At 39.5% G+C, this 21,074-nt stretch overlaps 2 protein-coding genes across 8 annotated transcripts in view; one reads left to right on the top strand and one right to left on the bottom strand.

The window, feature by feature from the left end:
- Positions 1-12,700, top strand: part of ITGA4 (integrin subunit alpha 4) — a 63,135-nt gene extending 50,435 nt beyond the window's left edge. For 2 of the 3 annotated variants that reach the window (XM_075933744.2, XM_006121693.5), the window contains exons 22-28: positions 1,261-1,351; positions 2,491-2,598; positions 3,943-4,068; positions 5,582-5,701; positions 8,663-8,761; positions 8,908-9,027; positions 9,937-12,700. In XM_075933744.2, coding sequence (XP_075789859.2) covers positions 1,261-1,351; positions 2,491-2,598; positions 3,943-4,068; positions 5,582-5,701; positions 8,663-8,761; positions 8,908-9,027; positions 9,937-10,026 — 754 coding nt within the window. In that variant the 3' untranslated portion in view covers positions 10,027-12,700. Of the gene's footprint in view, positions 1-1,260; positions 1,352-2,490; positions 2,599-3,942; positions 4,069-5,581; positions 5,709-8,662; positions 8,762-8,907; positions 9,028-9,936 lie in introns of those variants that run through there. The other variant, XM_075933745.2, reaches the window with a different exon arrangement.
- A 3,898-nt stretch (positions 12,701-16,598) lies between these two features.
- CERKL (CERK like autophagy regulator) overlaps positions 16,599-21,074 on the bottom strand; it is a 141,253-nt gene continuing 136,777 nt past the window's right edge. For 4 of the 5 annotated variants that reach the window (XM_075933746.2, XM_006121694.3, XM_075933747.2 and 1 more), the window contains 2 exons: positions 18,583-18,758; positions 16,599-16,887 (listed from right to left, as the gene is read on the bottom strand). In XM_075933746.2, the coding sequence (XP_075789861.2) occupies positions 16,806-16,887; positions 18,583-18,758 (258 nt within the window). In that variant the 3' untranslated portion in view covers positions 16,599-16,805. Of the gene's footprint in view, positions 16,888-18,582; positions 18,759-21,074 lie in introns of those variants that run through there. The other variant, XR_012905239.2, reaches the window with a different exon arrangement.

Consider the following 21,074-nt stretch of genomic DNA (forward strand, 5'->3'; position numbering starts at 1 on the left):
AGGAAACATGGCATACTTAAAAAATTGTAGTACCAGGAGTGAGATGATGTAGATTTTATTCCACACACTGCTGCAGACTTTGTACTTCAGTTTTCCTATCTGAAATGGAAAAAAAACCCTTAAGAGTGCTGAGATTTATTAACCAAGGACTGATTCTTTGCTGTTCTATAACACCTTTTCCCATCAGAGTAATATTATTTGTTCCCACTTAATCCTGTTTTCTGCAGAGGTGAACAAAAACTATATTTTAATCCTTTAGCCTATCAAATTCTCTTTTAGTAACTGCTCAGCCTTATGCTTTTTTAGTGTAATTGTCCACTGCTAACATTGTCTTTTATACTCAACTGTATTGACTGTTTGCTGTTCAGCTTGTGCCAGCTGGTGTTTCTGCCTGTGTCTGCCCAGAATAAGGTAGATCAATTCAGATCCCTTTAAGGCAAGTCTTGATTTGCCTAACCTCAGTGTAACATAATCCTCCACTTGCAGTCATGTAGCAGAAATGCCCAGGGATATTTAAGGATCTTCCTTTGACTGTATCAGTGTCATCAGGTGATGGCAAATGTAAAGGACACTTACTATAGAGCCTTATGGACAAACTGCTTTAGATTGGCTGGCTCAGTATACTACTTATAAAACAGGACACTTCTTTCAAACTAGAGATGGCTAGGGGCAGCACCTGCTTCTAGTATCCCATTCTACTTTCTCATCCCTTCTCTTCCCATCAAATCCATCATTGTAGCCATTTCAGGAATATTAACACTTTACTGCCAGCATTTTTCATTTTAAGATAAAAGTATTTGGGGAAACTGAGAAACAGTGGCAAGATTGGGAATATACCATAATTTCATGACCTATCCACTAAATGATACCAGTCACAAGTCTTTTTTCTGAAATCCCACTAATAGGGGCAGATGCATAAATAAGCCAGAGATAAAAGAGATGAGTAGCTGCTTTGTCATAATTTCTCCCCTCCTTTATAAAAGCCACTCTCTGAGTTGGGGATGAGCGGGTAGCACTGGAAGATAGTGATTAATCACACTACCACATTATGCCCAGTCAGTCCGCAGAGATTTCTCAACTAAATTTATTCTGAATGTTCCCTAATACAGGGCTGAAGTAAGTGCTAAAGCACACTTCACAGTTCTATATAGTGACCTGGATAGAGGACAGTCTGGCCCAGAGAGGATAATGCTCATATTAATATTGAATTCTAAAGGGTGTTAATTTTGTCCTATTGTAATTATTTTTTAACTACCATAGATTTGTACTACCAACTTCATTTGTTTATGGACCCAGTATGGAAAATTCAGCAATTGATTGCATGAAGGAGAAGATCAACTTCACTTTCCATGTAAGAGCTATTCTTTACAGAAACCATTCATTTTATTTTAAGTTTATTCTTAATAATAGATATGACAAGTCACTTCAATCAATGCTCCTTAGAGGTCTGTAGAAACACTGCTACTGACTTCAGTAGCACCTGGGTCAGTTGCTAAATGAGTTGAAGTTATCTTTAAAGGGTGTGAGCCATTTTAAAATGAACCTCACTTAATTGCCTTTGAACATGCTCATAGCCTCCTATAGTCTTTGATTCTTATTCCTGTCACTTCATGGCCAGCCCATTCATTCCATGCCCCTTCTAACCACAGCCAGCATCAGTTAAGCAACTTGAATGTCACAGTTATGGAGTTGTACAGGTGTTGAAACTCTTGCTGCTGATTTGTTCTGCATCAGAGGTCAGAATTTGATTGAGACATTCATGGGAGTTTCACTGATTTACAATAGACCTGGATGATAGGGTGGAGGAGGATAAAAAAAGACAAAGTGGAGTTAGGTGCCTAACTTTCATTCAGAGTCAATGGGAAATGAGTACCTAGCTCATTAGGACCTGTAAGAATATCCTCTTTCACTCTCTCTCACTTTTCAGTGGTGGTGGTGTTTTTTTTGTTTTGTTTTTTTTTAAAGCAAGTACGTATTTACTAACACATGGGAGTCAAGTGTAAAAATAGTTAAGTTCATTGTACTGAAATGTAGTAAAAAGTGCTGCAAAAGAAGCTGTATAAAGTACTGTAGGTAGATCATAGGAGACTAGCTGTTTGCAAGGGATTAGTAATTATATTACCAGTTCAGATCCATCCCAGACTGATAGATTAATATTCAATGAGAATTGGAGGACCATTTTCAATATCCCACCTGAAGTGGTGAAATATGACCACAGTTCAGGTCATAGCAGACACATGTTGCCATATTGCAAAACTATCACTGCCGGCATTCTATTAGGAGAGTTAACAGAAAGAATATGGGTTAGAAAATGAACTGCACTGTCATCTTTTGAGGTGGTTCCTCTAGTTCAGGCAAGTCTTCCTCTCAAGCCAGCAAGGAGAAGCCTCCATCGCTGCTCTCTAAGATGTAAATGGGTGAATTCTGGATATTCAGTCCTTGATTAATGTGAAGGAAAACTTCAGTTACTGTAGAACCCTTTCTCCCAAGGTTATCAATGCTGGACCAAGCATGGCTCCTGATACAGATTTGGAGATAATGATTCCTAATTCTTTTGCCCCAAGAGAGGAAAAACTGTTTAACATTCTGGATGTCAAGGTATGCTTGTTTCCTTATTTCATACCTTTTAAATACAGTTCTGTATGTACCTGAACATACAGAATTAAATTGAGTACAAAAGTGCTGGAAAAGGCACTTCTAAGATTTTCTTAATTCAGCAAGTGAAACTTGACTGTAACAAGTAGTATGCTTTTGATAAAATATTTTAATTCCTCTTCTTTTAGCACATCAACCAATTCTAAATAAACCAAGCATGCACTTATTTCAGAAATGGCCATGGAGTATTGATGCTGATTTAGCAGAGATGTAGACATTCTGAATTCAAAGATACTGAAGTATTCTACACAAAGAGTCAAGTATACTAGGGAGCCTTACTTTACACACTGTGCTCACTTAAATGAAAGTGTGTGTCTACTTGTTACATTTAGAATTAGTGCGTATTCTGTATTTAATCTACAGCTTTTCTCTGAAATATGCCAGCTAGTACACTAGACTTCTATTGGACTCCCATTGGAGCTAATATATCTTCCTGCCTGGAGCTTAGTGTTAGGCCAGTTTCTAACTTTTAAATAGTGTCAGTCTACTTTTCCCTATTCATGAATTCTGTGTTAGAACACTGAAAGAGTCCTTGTAAGGAGACTAATGGAAGTATTTTTAAAGAGAGATGTGTGAATTCATACTTTCCATAATCCTGTCCAAAAAACCATTTAAATTTTGTTTGTAGATTCTACTCAAAGTTCTGCTAATTGTTTCATACCAGAAAATATATATGCTGTTGTAGAGAATACACAATCCCTACTCTATAGATTTTTGCTATTCTCTTGGCCTGTTTATGTCAATGGTGAGATCAAACAAGCAAACACCCATTTTTAAACTGTTATTTAATGTAATTACATTAGTTTACATTTCTTCCACAAGAGAATGGGTTGGGTCTTAATTTCCCCGATATATTTTTCTATCACGCCTCTCTCATGCCAGAAACTTTCAGTACAATTCTGAGAGCAGGTAAGATGTTAAGCAGTGTGTTCTGGTTAAGCAAGCTGGTATAGAATTGCACACACTATGCCAATGTCTCTCAATGTGGTCCACAAAACCACTCTTGAGAAACCTGCTAACTGGCCTCCCCAATGTGTTTATTTACCATCTCTACAGTTATGGAGCCTTGTGTCTTCAATTGACTCTGGTTTGCCATTTGCAGCCCAGGGAGATATAGGAAGCAGCGTCCTGGAACACTGCCCTTGGCCCTGGTTGCATTTCTCTTATTTAGAAATGATTTTCAAACACAGTAATCTTCTTGGAGTATCTGCATCTACAGAAATGTCTTTTAAGCAGTATCTGGAAATGTTTAGAATTCATGAATGATTGTGCTATTGTTATTTCCAGACAACTGCTGGAAAATGTTTTTATAAAAATCGCAAAAGAGACTGCACTTTACCAGAACAAAATCGAAGCACAAACATATTCAATGATCTCATCTTTTTATTTTCAAAGCCTAAGAAAAGGCAAATGGTAAGTTTGTGGGTTTGCTTTTTGGTTCATTAAGTCCTAATTTACTTAACTCTTGAAATTAAACTGTGGAAAGTAACTTCCTATTATGCATTATACACATTTTTCAGGATGGATTTTAGAGGTCAGTGGGAAGTTACACTTGTTCAGACTCTCTACATAGATTTTTGGTAATAAACAAAAAAGGAGTTAACCTGAAAATATTTAACTCCAACTCACACACATTACAGAACCACCTCCTATTGCTAAGGAGAAGACTGCAATGTCAAAACTGAGATGTAGTCATAGTTTTGTATGAGGAAATTAGTATAGGCCAGGGTGTGCAATGAGCAGCTTGCGGGCTGGGACACTGCTTCCTGCAGTTCACATTGGCTGGGAACAGCCCACCTAGTATAAGCCCTATTTGCGCTGGTTCTGAATGACACCAATGCTACCAGTTTACTTTTTAATACTAACTCTGTTGAAATATTTAAAGCTAAATCAGAAATCTGTAGAATGAATGATCAAGTTTAAAAGCACCCTTGTAACTCTTAATAACTGGATCAAGGAAAACTACAATGTATTGCTCTGTTGTAGCAACAATTTATTTCCAGCCATGTTTTAAGAATTACGCAACTCTCATTTAGATACTTACATTGGAAATTATCTCTCTTGAAAATTTGCCACTTGCCCCCAATTGTGGCTACATGCTATTTTGAAAATCTGACTGCCCTTGCAGTGACTGTGCAGCTTCTCTCCTCCCTGTTTCTGATACCTTTATTGATATTTACAGTACAGGCAGTCCCCGAGATACGCGGATCCGACTTACGTCAGATCCGCACTTATGAACGGGGCTTTTCTCGCCCCGGAACTCGCGGGCGGCGGGACCACCCAGACACGCAGTGGTCCCGCCACCGTGTCTTCCGGGGCAAGAAAAGCTGCTCCGGGTGTCCCTGGTCTGCTGGGGGGGGGGGGGGGCCAGCAGACCAGGGACACCTCGAGCAGACCAGGGACACCCAGAGCAAAGCCTTGGAGGCTTTGCTCCGGGTCTCCCTGGTCTGCTGGGGGGGAGGGGGGGGGCGCAGCTAGTGCGTCCCCCCCCCCCCCCCCAGCAGACCAGGCTTTTGTTGTGGATGCCTGGGGACCTACCCGGCAGCGCCCCAGCTGTTCTGTCCCAGGCTCCAGATTCAGCCACTGTTGAAACTGATCAGTGGCTGATTCCAGGAAGCTGGGGGCAGAGCAATTCTGCCTCGGGCTTCCTGAAGTCAGCCCCTGGTCAGTTTCAGCAGCAGCGGCTGAATCTGGAGCCAGTTCCGACTTACGTACAAATTCAACTTAACAACAAACCTATAGTCCCTATCTTGTACGTAACCCGGGAACTGCCTGTAATAGCCTTACATCTGACTTTTCAAAAAAAAAAAAAAAAATTCCCAAAGTCCAGGTCTCTCATATCTACTCAAAAAGGAGTTTTAACAAGAAAAAATAAACCATGTTACTGAAGCTCAGTATTGTATTTTTGCTTTTTTTCCCGTCAAAGTACTGCATGAAAGAAGACCATTTGTGTTTCCGAATACTGTGTAAATTTGGAAGCATGGAAAGTGGAAAAGAAGTAACTGTCCAAATACAACTGGAGGCTACTCCTTCAATTTTAGAAATGGTAAACTGTATGTAAATCTTTAACCAGATATTTTAAAAGGTTGTTTTACATAGATGTGTAGCATACCTTGTTGGGGACACTGCTCTATTTCTAGTTATGTCCGAAATAAATTGCACAATATTCATTTAATAAATGAAGTATTGTTAAATCTAAATTAATAATAAACATTTTTTGCAACATGTCAGATAAGCTCGAAGTGCAAAGTATACCATGGAGCTTGCTCTGTGCCTGTGAAATACATATCAAAACCAAAAAGCAAGCTCCATGATATACCTTTCACTTCAAGCTTATCTATATTTTAGCGTGCATCTGTCTATGAGCCTGTGAGTCCATTTGTTCATAAATTCTTTCTAAACTGTAAGAGCTTGGACCATCACATTTGGTATGCAGCTTCCTCTTAGCATAAACTTAAATCAAGGTCAAGGCTTGGTTGTGCCTGGAAAACAGGAAGTGCAGGGAATGGGACTATTTTCCATAACATGGAAAGGGAGGGGGCAGAGAGCTGAGGGATGCAAAAAGGAGGGGCACAGAGAGGAGAGTTGTGATACTGAAAGTGGCCACTGTGGGCAGCTGTGGCATCAAGAGAATGGCCAGCAGGGCTGGGGCTCCACCATCTTCCTGCCACCAACCTGGTATGTAGACCACCTACCCAAAATCCAAAGGATTCCTCCCTGCCCCGTGGAGGCCCTGCAAGTCACAGGGTGGTGCTACAGACAGGGGGCAGCCCCCAGAAACTTGCCTCTTCCAGACGGCCTGCAGGATGCGGTGGGAAGGGGGGCACTGAAGGCCAGGTCAGTCCCCGGAGTGTTCCCCCAAACAGGCTGCAGAATGGAGGGGGCCCCAAAGCGCTGCCCCCCAGACCAGTTGCAGGTTGGGGGGGGATAGCAGCAGCAGGACAGCAGCTGCCCCCGGAACACTGCTCCTCCCTTCCCCCCAACAAGCTGCAGTCTAGGGTGGGGGAATGGGAGACTGGGGTCAGCCCACATAACCTCAGCTCCCACCCAACAAGTGTGCAGTCCCAGGTACCCCCTTGCTGGGAAGAGTCACCATCTGAGCAGCGCAGCTTCAGCCCCTAGGAGGAGCCACCACCTTAGTAGCACCACCCTTGCCACCACGGGTGGTCCCAGTAAGCCCTCTCTGCCCTGAGTCTAGCACATCCCACCTGCCTTGACTTCTGCACCCTCATTCCCACCCTTCACCCCCACCTGCTTTGAGCCCCTCCACACCTCTCAACCCACTGCCCTAAGCCACCCACCCCATTATCCTCCTCACACCCCAGCCTTCATTTTTGAAAAATACAATAATTGAAATAAAACGTGTACATTTTATTTAAAAAAATTACTTCAGTTAAACACCTGATGTACTAAGGTACATCCTCTAGTCATACTAGAAAATGATAATAGAGCTCTTTGTATTGTTTATAATTTGATTACTAACAGGATATGATAAACCAGACAGCTAATTGCAGTTAGGCATGGTGTGTGTGGGTGTGGTTTTTGGTTGTTTTTCTTTTTTTGGTCAAACTGAAGCATAGGACAGATTTCAGACTGATTAGACCAGAAATAGGGAACCTTCTTGGTTGGAGTCTACTGGCCCACAGAAAAATCAGTCAGGGGCTGCACATAAGTGGCCTTAGGTTCCCCACGCCTGGGGTAGACCATTGGTCTGTTCTAGCATGACATGTCCTGGTCATGCATACAGTAAATTGGTTAATAGGAGACTGACTCTCTCATTCTAAACATAGTTACTATCTGAATGTGTCTCTGTGCTATGAATACGTTCGGTGATTTACAGAACGGTTTAGTGCTATTTAGATAATTAAAAGCCATTTTAACACTTGCACAATTCCTGATAATGAATGTGACTTATAGAAAATACAGATAAATTGCCATATTTGTATAATTAGCAATCAGATAAGATAAATCTGCCTTTGATAAAATGTAACTTAGGGTGTGGACAAAGACCCTCTTAAAGGAATACCCTATGTAAGTCAACCGTTAAATGACTTAATTTCAGAAACCTCTTGGTCGAAGAAGCGACAAGGAGTCCTGTGGCACCTTATAGACTAACAGATGTATTGGAGCATAAGCTTTCGTGGGCAAAGACCCACTTTGACCACGAAAGCTTACGCTCCAATACATCTGTTAGTCTATAAGGTGCCACAGGACTCCTTGTCGCTTTTGCAGATCCGGACTAACACGGCTACCCCTCTGATACTTGGTTGAAGAGCTCACCAATAGGAATATAGATATAGAATAGTGATAGAAATGTAGCTGTGTTAGTCTGGTGTAGCTGGAACAAAAAACAGGACTATGTAGCACTTTAAAGACTAACAAGATGGTTTATTAGATGAAAAGCTTTCGTTGGACAGACCCACTTCCTCATATCAAATAGTGGAAGAAAATTGTCAACCATATATACCAAAGGATACAATTAAAAAAATGAACACACATGAAAAGGACAAATCAAATTGCAGAACAGAAGAGGGATGGGAGGTAAATGTCTGTGAGCTAATGATAGTCTTCAGTGGAGAGGTATTGCAGGGAACATTTTGATAATGGCACAAACAGTGGTTTCATTTATTTGATGGCCATTAGATTTAAGTATCAGGATGGGTGCAGCTCTGGGACAAAAGGAAATATGACATTTATTTAAAATAGAAATCTAAACTGCATTTGTCTTGTTTGCCCTCCAGAATATTTGTGTACAGCTTTGTCAGTAGCTCAGTCCTTGAAAATATATTCACATTGATTAGCAATAGTACCACAGTTCCAAGTTAATTTGTGTAAATATAAAAACACAGCTCTTTTGAGTTACTGCAGTATAGCATTGTATTCTTTTCCTGGCTCTCTCACTGGCTTGTTTTATAGACGAGGGCTTCTACATAGCAAGATTTAATTCACTGTTTTTATGATATCATCATGCTGTATTGATCAAACTTGGACTTTTTTAAAAAAACAGGATGAGGCATCATCACTTAAGTTTGAAGTAAGAGCTACAGCATCACCAGAAAAAAATTCAAAAGTCATTGAACTACACAAGGAAAAGCAAGTTGCACATGTAAGAATTCATTAAGTACACAATTAGCCCTCTCGACACCCTAAAAATACGTTCAAGAAATATATTTCAATTTCACATATCTTTTCTAAACATAATTTAGAAATTAAACATACTAATTTTAATTTGTTAATGTTTCCCTACTTTAGGTCTTTTTGGAAGGACTACATAACCAAAAGCCAAAAGGTCCTGTTTTTTTCCTGCTTATTGGGATAAGCTCAGCAGTTGGCATATTATTGCTTTCGCTTGTATTTATACTACTCCAGAAGGTAGGATTGTTTTAATTAATGTTATTTTCATTTAATACTTTAAAAATGGGAATGTTTTATTGTGAACTATCCTCCTGAAAGAATAACAAATCCTATTATGATTAATTTCCTTTCATTTGTCCTTTTTACCTCATGTGTTCTCTCTCAGTAAAAGTACTTATTGACATTAACTTACCTCTCTGGGATCTCTAACGCCTGTACCCTAAGTTTTTCCCCCAGCTTTATGGGCCAGATTTGCATATTTTCCCTTCAAATGTAAAACATTTTTTCTATGCTTCTGTTTCAAGTTTTTGCTATTCTAGTGGACACACATACCAGAATGTTTTAAAACATTGCTAACAAAAAAGATGCATATAGCCTTATTGCTTATCAGCATTAAATGTTTTAAATTATAAGTTATATGAACACTACTAGCTATACAAGATTCTGGCAAGTTCTGATAGTCGAGGATTGTTTATCCCATATCTGCCATAGACATTTCGTTGTGCCAAAGAAAAAAAAGTTGGGGATTGGGCATGTGTGAATGTGTCTCCACTAGTTACTCCTCCCATGTAAGAGTAGAGAAGTGTAACAAATGCTCAGATTCCATTGCCATTCCATATCCTGGGTGGGAAGATATTTTTAAACTGTGAAACTCCACATCTGGCACATTTGTTTGCATTGTTTATGTAGGGAAATTATTAGCCCGTAAGATGTAAATTTTTAATAATGCTGTCTTTCCCCCACCCGGTGATATTATGTACCAGTTCATGTTAATAGTAACATGACTGTTACTCCCAAAACAAGCTGATACTTCATCACATATGCCATCATGCCATCATAATCTGTTGTACTGTTTAAAGTGATTTTATGAAATCTGACTTAAGAATTTGTTGAACCATATCAATTGATTTTGAAATTGTCTTTCAGTTTGGCTTCTTTAAAAGACCATATAAACCTATCCCTCAAGAGCAGCCCAAAGAGAGTTGGAACATTGTAAACAGCAATAAGGATGACTGAGATGGCAATTAAAGGCTTCTTCCAAATGGTGCATTTCAAGCTCAGGTTGACTTATATAATGAACATGAATGATATGAGAAAACTGATCATGAGTCTGTCTATTCTTCATTAGAATATGTATTTGATTTCATTGATGGGTGGAGAATTATACCTAAAGGTACCATCATTTTATTAAATGCAAAATAAAATCTTCAAATGAAGAAACTGTAGAAGTAAATCTGAAATACCAGAACTATTCATCTCTTCCAATGAAAACAAGAGCACTAAGCAGATAAAATGACGGAGAATTATCTAAAAGAAGAGTGGCTAGAAGGTAGCACAGTATTATCAACCATTCTGGGGTAATGAGATCTCAGTGGTTGACCACGGGGTTAATCATAACTCAATTAGCTTTCCATTTTCAACTAGAGACTTAGGAAGAATTCCTCACCGGACTATTGCACTTTTACAGAGGGTAAAAGAGCTGAAGCTGTGAAGTGAGACCACCTCTGATATATGCATTGCAGAAGACAGCCACAAGATCTTCTGAACATCACTGCAGGCTCTGGTTTAGGGCAATAACTACAGCACTAATCAAGGTATTAGCTATGTTTGTAATCTGTAGGACAGCCTGGGAGGCTGCTGTAACTTAGACCTCCAGGGCTTTCTGAATTATGCCAGGAGCTGCTCCAGTTCCAAGGCAGGCCAGGACTAGGAGGATGCAAAAGTGGCTTTAAAACCACCTAAGCTTTCCCATCCTGTGGGCTGTGAGTTTCTGTGTTCAGCCTCTTAGGCTATGTCTACATAGCAGTGTTATTTTGGAATAATTCATATTATTCTGAAATAACAGTCTGCATCTACAGAGCAAGCAGTTATTTCAATATAATGTTGAGCTGGAGCACTTCTTACTCCAACTCCTATAACCCTCATTTTAGGAGGAGTAAGAGAAATTGGAGGAAGAGTGCTCTTTGTCAGACTTCCAGCTGAGTAGATGGCGTCAAAAGCCAAAATAAGCTATTTTGACTTGAGCTACGTCAATTACGTATCTTATGTTACGTAGTTTATTTTGGTGTTAGCCCTGCTGTGTAGATGTGCCCTTAGAGGGCAGCATAAAATCTTAGTTATTTGTGTGTAGAAAGGCTTTTTGATAGTGACAAGCATTGAAAACTCAGTGACTCATCAAGGATGCATAAGAATGGCCATACTGCATCAAACCAATGGTCCATAGTGCCTGGTATCCTGTCCTCTGACAGTGTCCAGTGCTGGATGACCTAGAGGGAATGAACAGATCAGGTAATCAAGTGATCCCTCCCCTGTCATACATTCTCAGCTTCTGACAGAGGTTAGGGACACTATTCCTATCCGTTCTGGTTAATAGCCATTGATTAACCTATCCTCCAGGAATATATCTAATTCTTCTTTGAACCCTGTTTAAATTCCTGATTTTCAACATCCTCAGGCAAGGAATTCCACAGGTTGACTGTGTATTGTGTGAAGAAATACCTCCTGTTTGTTTTAAACTGCTACCTATTAATTTCATTTGTGACCCCTAGTTCTTATGTTATGGGAACAAGTAAATACCTTTTCCATATTCTCTTTCACCACAGCAGTCATGATTTTATAGACTTCTATCATATCCCCCCTTAGTCTCCACTTTTTCTAAGCTGAAAATAAGTCCCTGTCTTATTTATCTCTCCTCAGATGGCAGCCCTTCCAAATCCCTAATCGTTTGTTACCCTTTTCTGAACTTTTTCCAATGCCACGATATCTTTTTTTTTAAGATGAGGCAATCTCATCTGCACAGAGTATTCAAGATGTGGACATACTATCAATTTGTACTGAGCAATAAGACATTCTCCATCCCCTTTTAAATGATTCTATTTGCTTCTTTGACTGCTGCTGCACATTGAGTGGATGCTTTCAGAGAACTAGCCACAATGACTCCAAGATCTCTCTCTTTAGTGGTAATTGCTAATTTAGTCCCTATCATTTTGTATATATTGTTAGGATTATGTTTTTCAGTATACATTACTTTACATTTATCAACATTAAAATTCATCTGCCATTTTGTTGGCTAGTCACCTAGTTTTGTGAGATCCTTTTGAAGCTCTTCACAGTTGGCTTCAGACTTCACTATCTTGAGCAGTTCAGTGTCTGCAAAATTTGCCAACTCACTGTTTACCTCTTTCTCAAGATCATTTATGAATATGTTGAATAGGATTGGTCTCAGTATGGACTCCCGTGGGCTAGTTATCTCTTGCCATTCTGAAAAATGACCATCTTTTTACCAGTTTTTGAGAGGACCTTCTTTCTTATTGCATTACAACTTAGTTAAAAGCCACTGGTGAGGGACCTTACCAAATGCTTTCTGGAAATCCAATTACACTATATCCACTGGATCCCCTTTGTCTACATGCTTGTTGACTCTCTCAGTCTGACAATTCTGTTCTTTATATAGTAGTATAGTATACTATAGCATCACATTGAGGGTTATCTTGAGAAGAGTCAGACATTTCAGGCAATCCATATCAACCATCCTCAACATAGTACTTGCTGATAAGGACAGGAGCGCACAGTTAATTCTATCGCTCCTTCTTTCTGCTCAAACACAAAAAGCAGAGGAGGTTTTGGAGTAAAAAACATCATGTGTTTTCTTGGTAAATTTGAAAGCATTTCTATTATGCTCAGTGTTGTAGTATTTAATGACACTTTCAGTATCTGACAGAGAAAGTGTACAACCTCCTCCCAACTTCATAGGGCTAAATTTCATCTTCAGATATACAACCCTCCAGCCTAAAAGTTGCTACTCTTCTGAAGCCTGTATAATGAAACAGTTTGGAAATTTAAGTTCAGTTCTTAGTAGATATATTTTCAGCTTAGTACTACCATTGCAACTGGTACTCAGAATGTGCATAGAAAAGAAAGTACTAAATTTATATGGAGACTGAATTGCTCCTATAGGTGATTCCTTCAAATTCTGAGAGATACTAGCAATGCCATCTACTGTAAGTAGACTGATGTGAAAAAGGCCTTCATTCTCCACCTTCATGCACTACCTCATCCAAAACTAACTTCATCTTAAATAACATACTCTTCCCCCATTCATGCCAAGACATACTATTTCCTATGGCAGCTCTTTGCTGTTTTTCTCGACTACTAGTCGAAATTTTTTTTTTTTTTTTAAGTAGTAAGTATGGACATCACAAACTGATTATGCATTGGTAATATAATAAAGCTCCAGAGCTAGTAGGAACACAGATTGACTTCAACAAATTATTTTGTTATCGTTACATACACTTTTCCAAAATGGCCTTTTGATGTAGGCAAAAAGAATCCAAAGATATTAGGATATGACTTTGCACAGAGGCTAACCACCTGTAGTTTTCACTTACTTCCATTGGTGTCATAGGTGCTCCACACCTCTGAAAAACTGATCAAATACCTTGAGGTGAGCTTTCTATTCTAAAATATTCTGCATTATATTAAGAACAAATGTCTACATATAGAAAGATCTTATTTTTTGAACAAAATGTGCTATGAGTGAAATATTTCATCTTGCAAGACTTAACTGTTTGTAAATTTTATATTGTAAAAAGTGGCTGTTAAGGAGCATAGAGCCACATGAATTACTGCACTTTTAACCAAAACATATTTGAATAAATATTGAAATAGTGTGTTGTGAGAACTGTATTTCAAACAGAGGCAGCATTAAAATTGCTTTAATACAGACAATGCAAAGAAATATTTAAATTTTTTTTGGAATTACTTTAGTGAGTAAATTCATTAGTGTTGCTTGGAAATTATACAATACCTTTCAAACTGTGGCATTAATAAGTAAACATTGAATATCTCAGGTATTCCTATGAGATGTACAAGCATAATTCATTAACTTAAACAAATATTGATGTTTAACCTAAATGTAAAATGTGAATGTAAGATTTTCTAATGATAGTATGTTTATTAAATGATCATTGTCACATTTTATAATAACAAATGATGTACACTATCTTTGGCAAATGTAATTATTTTGTTGACAGAATATGCAGAGGTAAAAGTTAAATTTGTAAATGTATGCAAATATATACATTTAAAGAATCAAATATGAAAATCAAATGTCACTACTTAACCACAGTGTTTTAATGCTTCTGAATTACAGGCAGTCCCCGACTTACGCGGATCCGACTTAAGTCGGATCCGCACCTACGAACAGGGCTTTCTCGCCCCGGAGGTCGAGGTGGTGGATTGCTACCTGCGAGCTCTGGGGCGAGAAAGCCCCGTTCGTAAGCTGCTCCGGTGCAGCAGACCGTCTCCAGCAGACCAGGGGCACCGGGCGGGTTCCCGCGCTTCTGAGGCTTTGCCAGAGCAAAGCCTCAGAAGCGCGGGGAACCGCCGCTGCTGCCGCTTCAGTCCCGGTGCCCGTCCCCAGCAGACCACAGGCACCGGGACTGAAGCCGCAGCCGTGGCGGGGTCCCGCGCCTGAGACTTTGCCAGAGCAAAGCCTCAGAGGCGCAGCACCCCGCTGCCGTTGCAGCTCTGCTCCCCATGTCCCTGGTCTGCTGGGGGGGGGGGGAGCAGCTAGTGTGCCCTCCCCCCCAGCAGACCAGGCTTTTGTTTTGGACCCTGGGGCAGAGCAGCTGGGGTGCTGCCGATTGGTCCTGCAGCGCCGCTCTGGGCACTACTAGAGCAACCCAGCAGCACCCCAGCTGCTCTGCCCCAGGCGTCCCCAAGTCAGCTTCTGCTGAAACTGACCAGCGCTGACTACAGGAAGCCCGAGGCAGAGTTGCTCTGCCCGGGGCTTCCTGGAATCAGCGCTGATCAGTTTCAGCAGCAGCTGACTTGGGGATGCCAGGGGTTCTTAAGTTGATTCTGTATGTAAGTCAGAACTGGCGGTCAGTTTCAGCAGCGGCTGAATCTGGACGCCAGTTCCGACTTACATACAGATTCAACTTAAGAACAAACCTACAGTCCCTATCTTGTACGTAACCCGGGGACTGCCTGTAATTATTTAGTGTCAGATTGATGTCAGTTATAGCAGCACAAGGCTGGAGTAGCTCCATGCAAGTCACAAGTGACTTTGGTTTTACACCTTTGTAATGGAGAGTAGAATTTGGTCCATACGATTTACTTGGTTATCCACCATACTGCACATTATTTGGCAGTTATTACAGGAAAAAATTCCAACCACAGCTGTCTTTCCTGCAGTTCCACTGAAGTTAAAGTGAGTATGTAGAAAAACAGAATATGGTTCTATGCAATTTTTTTTTTTGTTTTTTTTTTTTTTAAGGCAACCATTACTGGTGCTACTTGTAACTGTTCGATTTAACGTTGAAATGTAATGTTTATTAAAAAATTCAACTTCTGGCATGTTCACATAATCCTCACTAATCCAATTTAAATACTTGAGCCCCAATTCAGCAAAGACTTAAATGCTTAAGTTACTAGGTTTCACTGTGTGCCTTAGGAACTGAGTCCTTAAAGACCAATGGGCAACAACTTCTGTGTTTTAGTCACAGGGAAATGTAATGTTCCTCTCACAGCCCTAGTGAGGATGCCTCTTATCTTTACTCTGATGAGTAAGGGCACTCCCACACCTAAGTTACTTTTCCTGCAGGTCAAGCAGGTTGACAAATCTATCAAGATGTTAGTTCTCAAAAATTGCAACAGACGGGGATAGCCATGGTAACTATGACAAAGTAAATTCCGATGAAGGCAGGAATCCTAAACTGTACAAATGTCATGGAAAATAATTTCATTTTATGTATTTTGTAAAACTAATTTGTGGACATATCTATTTTCTTCTTAAATTGCATACACTCTAGAAGCATCACTCAATTTCTAAAATTACAAATATTACTCAGCATTTGTGCCTTATTCTAGCCAAAATGCACACATTATGCTGAATACAGCCCAGCTCCACCTATGAAGCAAAATTTAAACATTTTCTATACAATAAAAATTTAAAACAAAGTAAGTTTGAACAAATGTTTCATTGAAAGACCACGTCTATACTTACTGGTGGATCAACACTCCAGAAGTTGATCTTCTGGCATTTGATTTAGCGGGCCCTAGTATAGACCCGTACATTGAATGCTGAGGGCAACTTCAGCCAGCGTCTGTACTTCTCACGCCGTTGCGTGGATGACACAAACACAATTTATGATGTGGCAACTCCAACTAAATAATTAACGTAGCTGGAGTTGTATATCTTAATTCAACCTTCTGCTGTAGTGTAGACCAGGCCTAAGTGAATACTATTTGTACAAGGAAAAAGTGGTTTAACCTAACTAGTAACATGCTGAAAGCATACAGTTTTATATCAATTCATTTGAATGTCAGATTACCTGGAAATAAAAGGACCTGGCGGAAGCCAAATTATGCAATTCCAACTCACAGTAACTCCATGCCTAATTCATTTCACTAGAAGTAGCGTTACCAGTGAAGTAAAATAGGACAAGATACTATTAAAGGTGACCAAATCAGGCCCCAAATTGAACTCAGTCACTGTTTAAAAGGCTTAACTATTTTTTGCTGAAATGTTACTAAGTACTTTTAACCAAAATATATAAAATTTACACACATGTAGGTTTTTAAGGTTAAAGTTATAAACATTTTGTTTAATAATTACAACTATTTTATTTGATAATTTTTTAATATTGCTAGTTTTATGTAAGCATCCTAATTTCAGTGTTGATCCCCATCCATTTCAAAGTGTGAAGGAATGAGCCTTAAACAGCTGTTCAAAGATTAAAGTAAGTCTTATGCAGAACCTGCACCATAACACTTTTCTTGATAAATTACTTCTACAGACAACTGCACATTACTTTTGAATCATCCAGTTCATCAATACTCCCTCCATAAAGATTAATAAGTTGTCGATGGACCCTGGAAAGTGAAGAAATAAAAACAGTCACTTATAAAAACTACAAGAGTTAATGTGACATTTTCTTTGAGGGCAAATTTATATAACTTTTTCCATATAGGATGAATTACATTTATGTTTATTCCAGTCCTTACTTTGGATCACTAAAAATTGCTGAGATAGAATCTTTTTAATACTGGAGGTTTGAATAAAAAAGCGATAGCATGCTGCCTTTTTTCACCTCCCCCTACTTTGTGTTAATGATGAGCATCCCATCATCTGCTCTATGTTTTTGGTTGCCACAGTGCTATTGTTGGAGAATAAGAACTTCTCTTTCCATTCCAGGGATTTTAAACTGTGTAGGTTCATGTATTTCCATTCTTTAATTATCCTCTAATAGCACTACGTATCTACAGTTGAATACATTCTGATATAAAACACCATATATTTTGTTAACACCACAAAATGCAGGGGAAGGTCCCTTTCAAACAGTAAACTTAAGTCTGATCTCAGAATTCAGGAGCTGGCTAGTAAGGAGTTTATCCTGAAACTCTTTCTTCAAAAAAAGCCGTCTTTTCAACCTGAAATAATGCCCACTGTATTATGAACAAAGAATGACAATCTTTTTCTCGCAGAGATAAGCTTCTCTCTCTTTGAACAATGTCAATACCCCGTTTTGTGATATAGGGCTTACAAAGTAAGCAGCCTTAAAATGTGAATATCTGTCTTTTTAGTATTCCCTATACAACACTTATAATATGGGAACCCTGGCAAATTTGTAGTAATCTGTTAAACACCCACCTCACACTGGGCCCAAGGTTTTTTTAGATTTTTTGTAAAATACAAGTTATAATAAATATTGTGTGTTCAGTAAAGATTCTCCTTTTATTTACAGACTCAAGACTTAGGCAATGTCTACACTACAGACTTTTCTAAGATAACAGAGATATCCCGGAGAAACTCCGCTGCATCCAGGGAATGTGTCTGCTCTTCCGAAATTTTTTTCAGAAGAAAAGATGCGCTCTTTTGGAAGTCCTGTATTCCTCATTTTATGAGGAAGAAGAGCTCTTCCGAAAGAGGAGGTTTTTCTGAAATTTGGCCCCGTGTACATGGGCTAAATTTCAGAAAAGCCTCTTCCAAAAAAAAAAAAAAAAAAAAAAAAAAAAGAGTGCAATTTGCGTACCTTTTTCCGAAAAAGAAGTGTTGTGTAGACATAGAATAGAATTTCTGTGAGGCTATCTGATAAGTGTTAACTATTTTTTTCTTGGACAATAACTACTATGTGGATGATCCTTCTGTCCTCAACAATGCAGAGCAGTTGTACTGACACAGTATTAATTGAATATATAATTTGAACATACAAAGACAGATATGCAAGGTTCATATTGTACTTGATTCTTCCCTCTGATAATGGGTGTAATTCTTAGTAGTTGAAATATATAATTTCAAAAGCACATTTTCTAAGATATGCACTAATATACTGACATACTATATTATTACTTTTTTTGAGAACCATTTAAAATGATGCCGTAATGCATCTCTGACAATTTTAGCAACAATAAACTTTTGCAGGAATATTATTTCTTCTACACAATAGAGAGAACGGTACACTTTGGCCAAGTCTAGTGGGTGTTTTACTTTCGTACGCTTGCAGGCTGGGAAATGGATCAATAGTCTAGTTCAGCAAATCCTATGGTACCACATGCACTTAGCCTTACCGAACATGAACCTCTGATGCTCCTTCCATTAAATCTCCATCTATATTCCAAGGATAATTCCCTTCTGCAAAAGTAGCTTGCAAATACACATTTTCTTCGGTGTCATACCCAATTTTATTTCTTGGTTGGACTTTTACTTCTTGAACAGCATAGGTCTCAACAAAAGGAAAATTAAACTAGAACAAACAAATATATATTAAAATCAAAAGTGGTAACTCAAGACAGGCTCTTTACTAGTTAAAATTATGAAATTAAAAGTTTGCTTTTTCTTGTTTAATACACTAGAACCTCAGACTTAAACTGATAGAAGTGTATAATTTAGGGAAGAAAAAATACAGAGAATATTTCCTACAGTAAATATTCCCAGGTACAAATATTTCAAAACAGCTATTTACATGGAGAACGTAGAGCAGTTTTATTTCCTAGCTTAATATTTAGACTACTTAAACATAAAAATACTATAGTTTCCTCTGTGCTGTGATCTACTGTATTGTTGTCTATCAATTTCTATTATTCCTGTGTTTTAAAATTTATATGAAAAGTATGTAAACAAATTAAATGTAGTTAATCCTAAACCATCAGACACACATATTGTACTTTTGAACATTTTATGGTCGTTTAGATCAAGGATGTAAGAGTATAGGGCTACCTCTACACTGACGGCTTCTTGTGCAAAAACTGTTTTGTGGAAGAGTTCATGTGCAAAAAGTATGCCACAAGAGCGTGTCTACACTGGCATGTGCTTTTGTGAAAGAGATGTGCTTTTGCACAAGAGTGTCTATGGCAGTGTGGACACTCTCTTGCACAATAAAGCTCTGATGTTCATTTTAGCCATAGGGGTTTCTTGAACAAGAATTTCACATTGCCTGTCTACATTGCCCTCTTGTGGAAGAGTTCTTGCGCAAGAAGGCTTATTTCTCGTGGAGAGGAATAACTCTTCCAGAAGCCCTGTTTTCCAACGCTAGACTAAATTTACTTGCGCAAGAACTTGTGTGCAGTGTAGACACCCGGCAAGTTTTTGCGCAAGAACAAATGTTCTTGCGCAAAAAGAGCTGTTCTTACGCAAGAAGCCACCAGTGTAGACGTAGCCTTTAGCTGTTTAAACAGATAACTGATGAGCCTTATCTTTTTGGTTACTCAAATGGCTACATGCAGTTCCCTTCTGCAACCCCACACTGTTGCTTCTCTATTATCACCAAGCATGACATAAAACACAAGAACTGACACCTCTTCCAAAGATCCTAAATTTTGAATGATTATTTGAACTGCACCTAAACTTGCCTATCATTAATTTTACATAATGATATCACTCATTCAGAAGATGATCAGTATACTTTTACGTAACACGTTTACTTGCATTTGCACTGAGAATTTTAACGCAACAGTGACGCACTCTGATTAAAGAAACAAAAACACCACTTACATCTAATTTCGGTGATGCAGCCAAATACAGGTGCGATATTGGCAATATGCTTTCAAAGGGCAGATCTGCAAACCTCTCTTATGCCTGGTCTACACTATAGTGTTATTTCAAAACAACTCCCCTTAGGTTGAATTCATAAGCAGAGTGTCCACACTATCAAGCTCATTGTTTCAAAACAATGGGCCACTTATTTCAAAATCAGTACTCCTGCTTTCTTTGGAGGATAATGCTAATTTCAAAGTAGTTCGAAATAGCATTAGAGTGGATGCTCCAGTACTGCTCATTTGAAATAATTGGCCTCCAGAGGCTGCTTGCAGCTGCAGCACTGATCACACCAGGCATCTCCACTGCTCCCCTCCTGCGAAGCTTAAAAGTCACAGCAGCAGGAGAAGAGCTTGTTTCACGTGGAGAGCTGTGAAAGCCCTGTATGACACAACAGCAACCAAGGCAGCCATGAGTGACTCCAACACTCCCTCACACCCTCCCATGGTTGTTAGCACTCCTGCTGTTCCCTCAGCTGCCACTGGCTAGGACACAGGAGAGCTCCAGCCTGGACTGGTGCAGAGACCCTGGACCTCATTGAGGTGTGGTGGAAGGAGACCAATCTCCAGGATCTCTGCATCAGGAAGAGAAATGCAGAGGTATGTGGCTAGATTGCTGCCAGACAAAGGCCATATCTGAACACTTGACCAGTGCTGGATGAAAATAAAAGCTCCAGGACGCCTACCACAAGGCCAGGGAGCAGAACAGATGTTCCAGAGTGGCACGACATGGCTGCCGGTAATACGACCAGCTGGATGCCATCCAGGGAGGGAGGCCAGTCATGTCCCCTGCTGTTATCGGTGAGTCCGGCCAGGAATCACCCAGCAACAGCCTCCAGCAGAGTAGGGTAGCAAAGGACAAGGAGAAGGAGGTGGCCAGCTAGGCAATCATGCCCGTCAGCCAGGACCTGTTCCTCACCCTGGAACTGGTCCCCGCTGCTCCCTCCCAGGGGTCACCCAGGCTTCAGATGAACCTGGGAAGGGCACTTCAGGTGAGTTCTACAACTTTCCCTATATACACATGGGAA

The sequence above is a fragment of the Pelodiscus sinensis genome, chromosome 7 (assembly GCF_052426305.1).
Source record: "Pelodiscus sinensis isolate ZL-2025 chromosome 7, ASM5242630v1, whole genome shotgun sequence".
Taxonomy (NCBI): Eukaryota; Metazoa; Chordata; order Testudines; family Trionychidae; genus Pelodiscus; species Pelodiscus sinensis.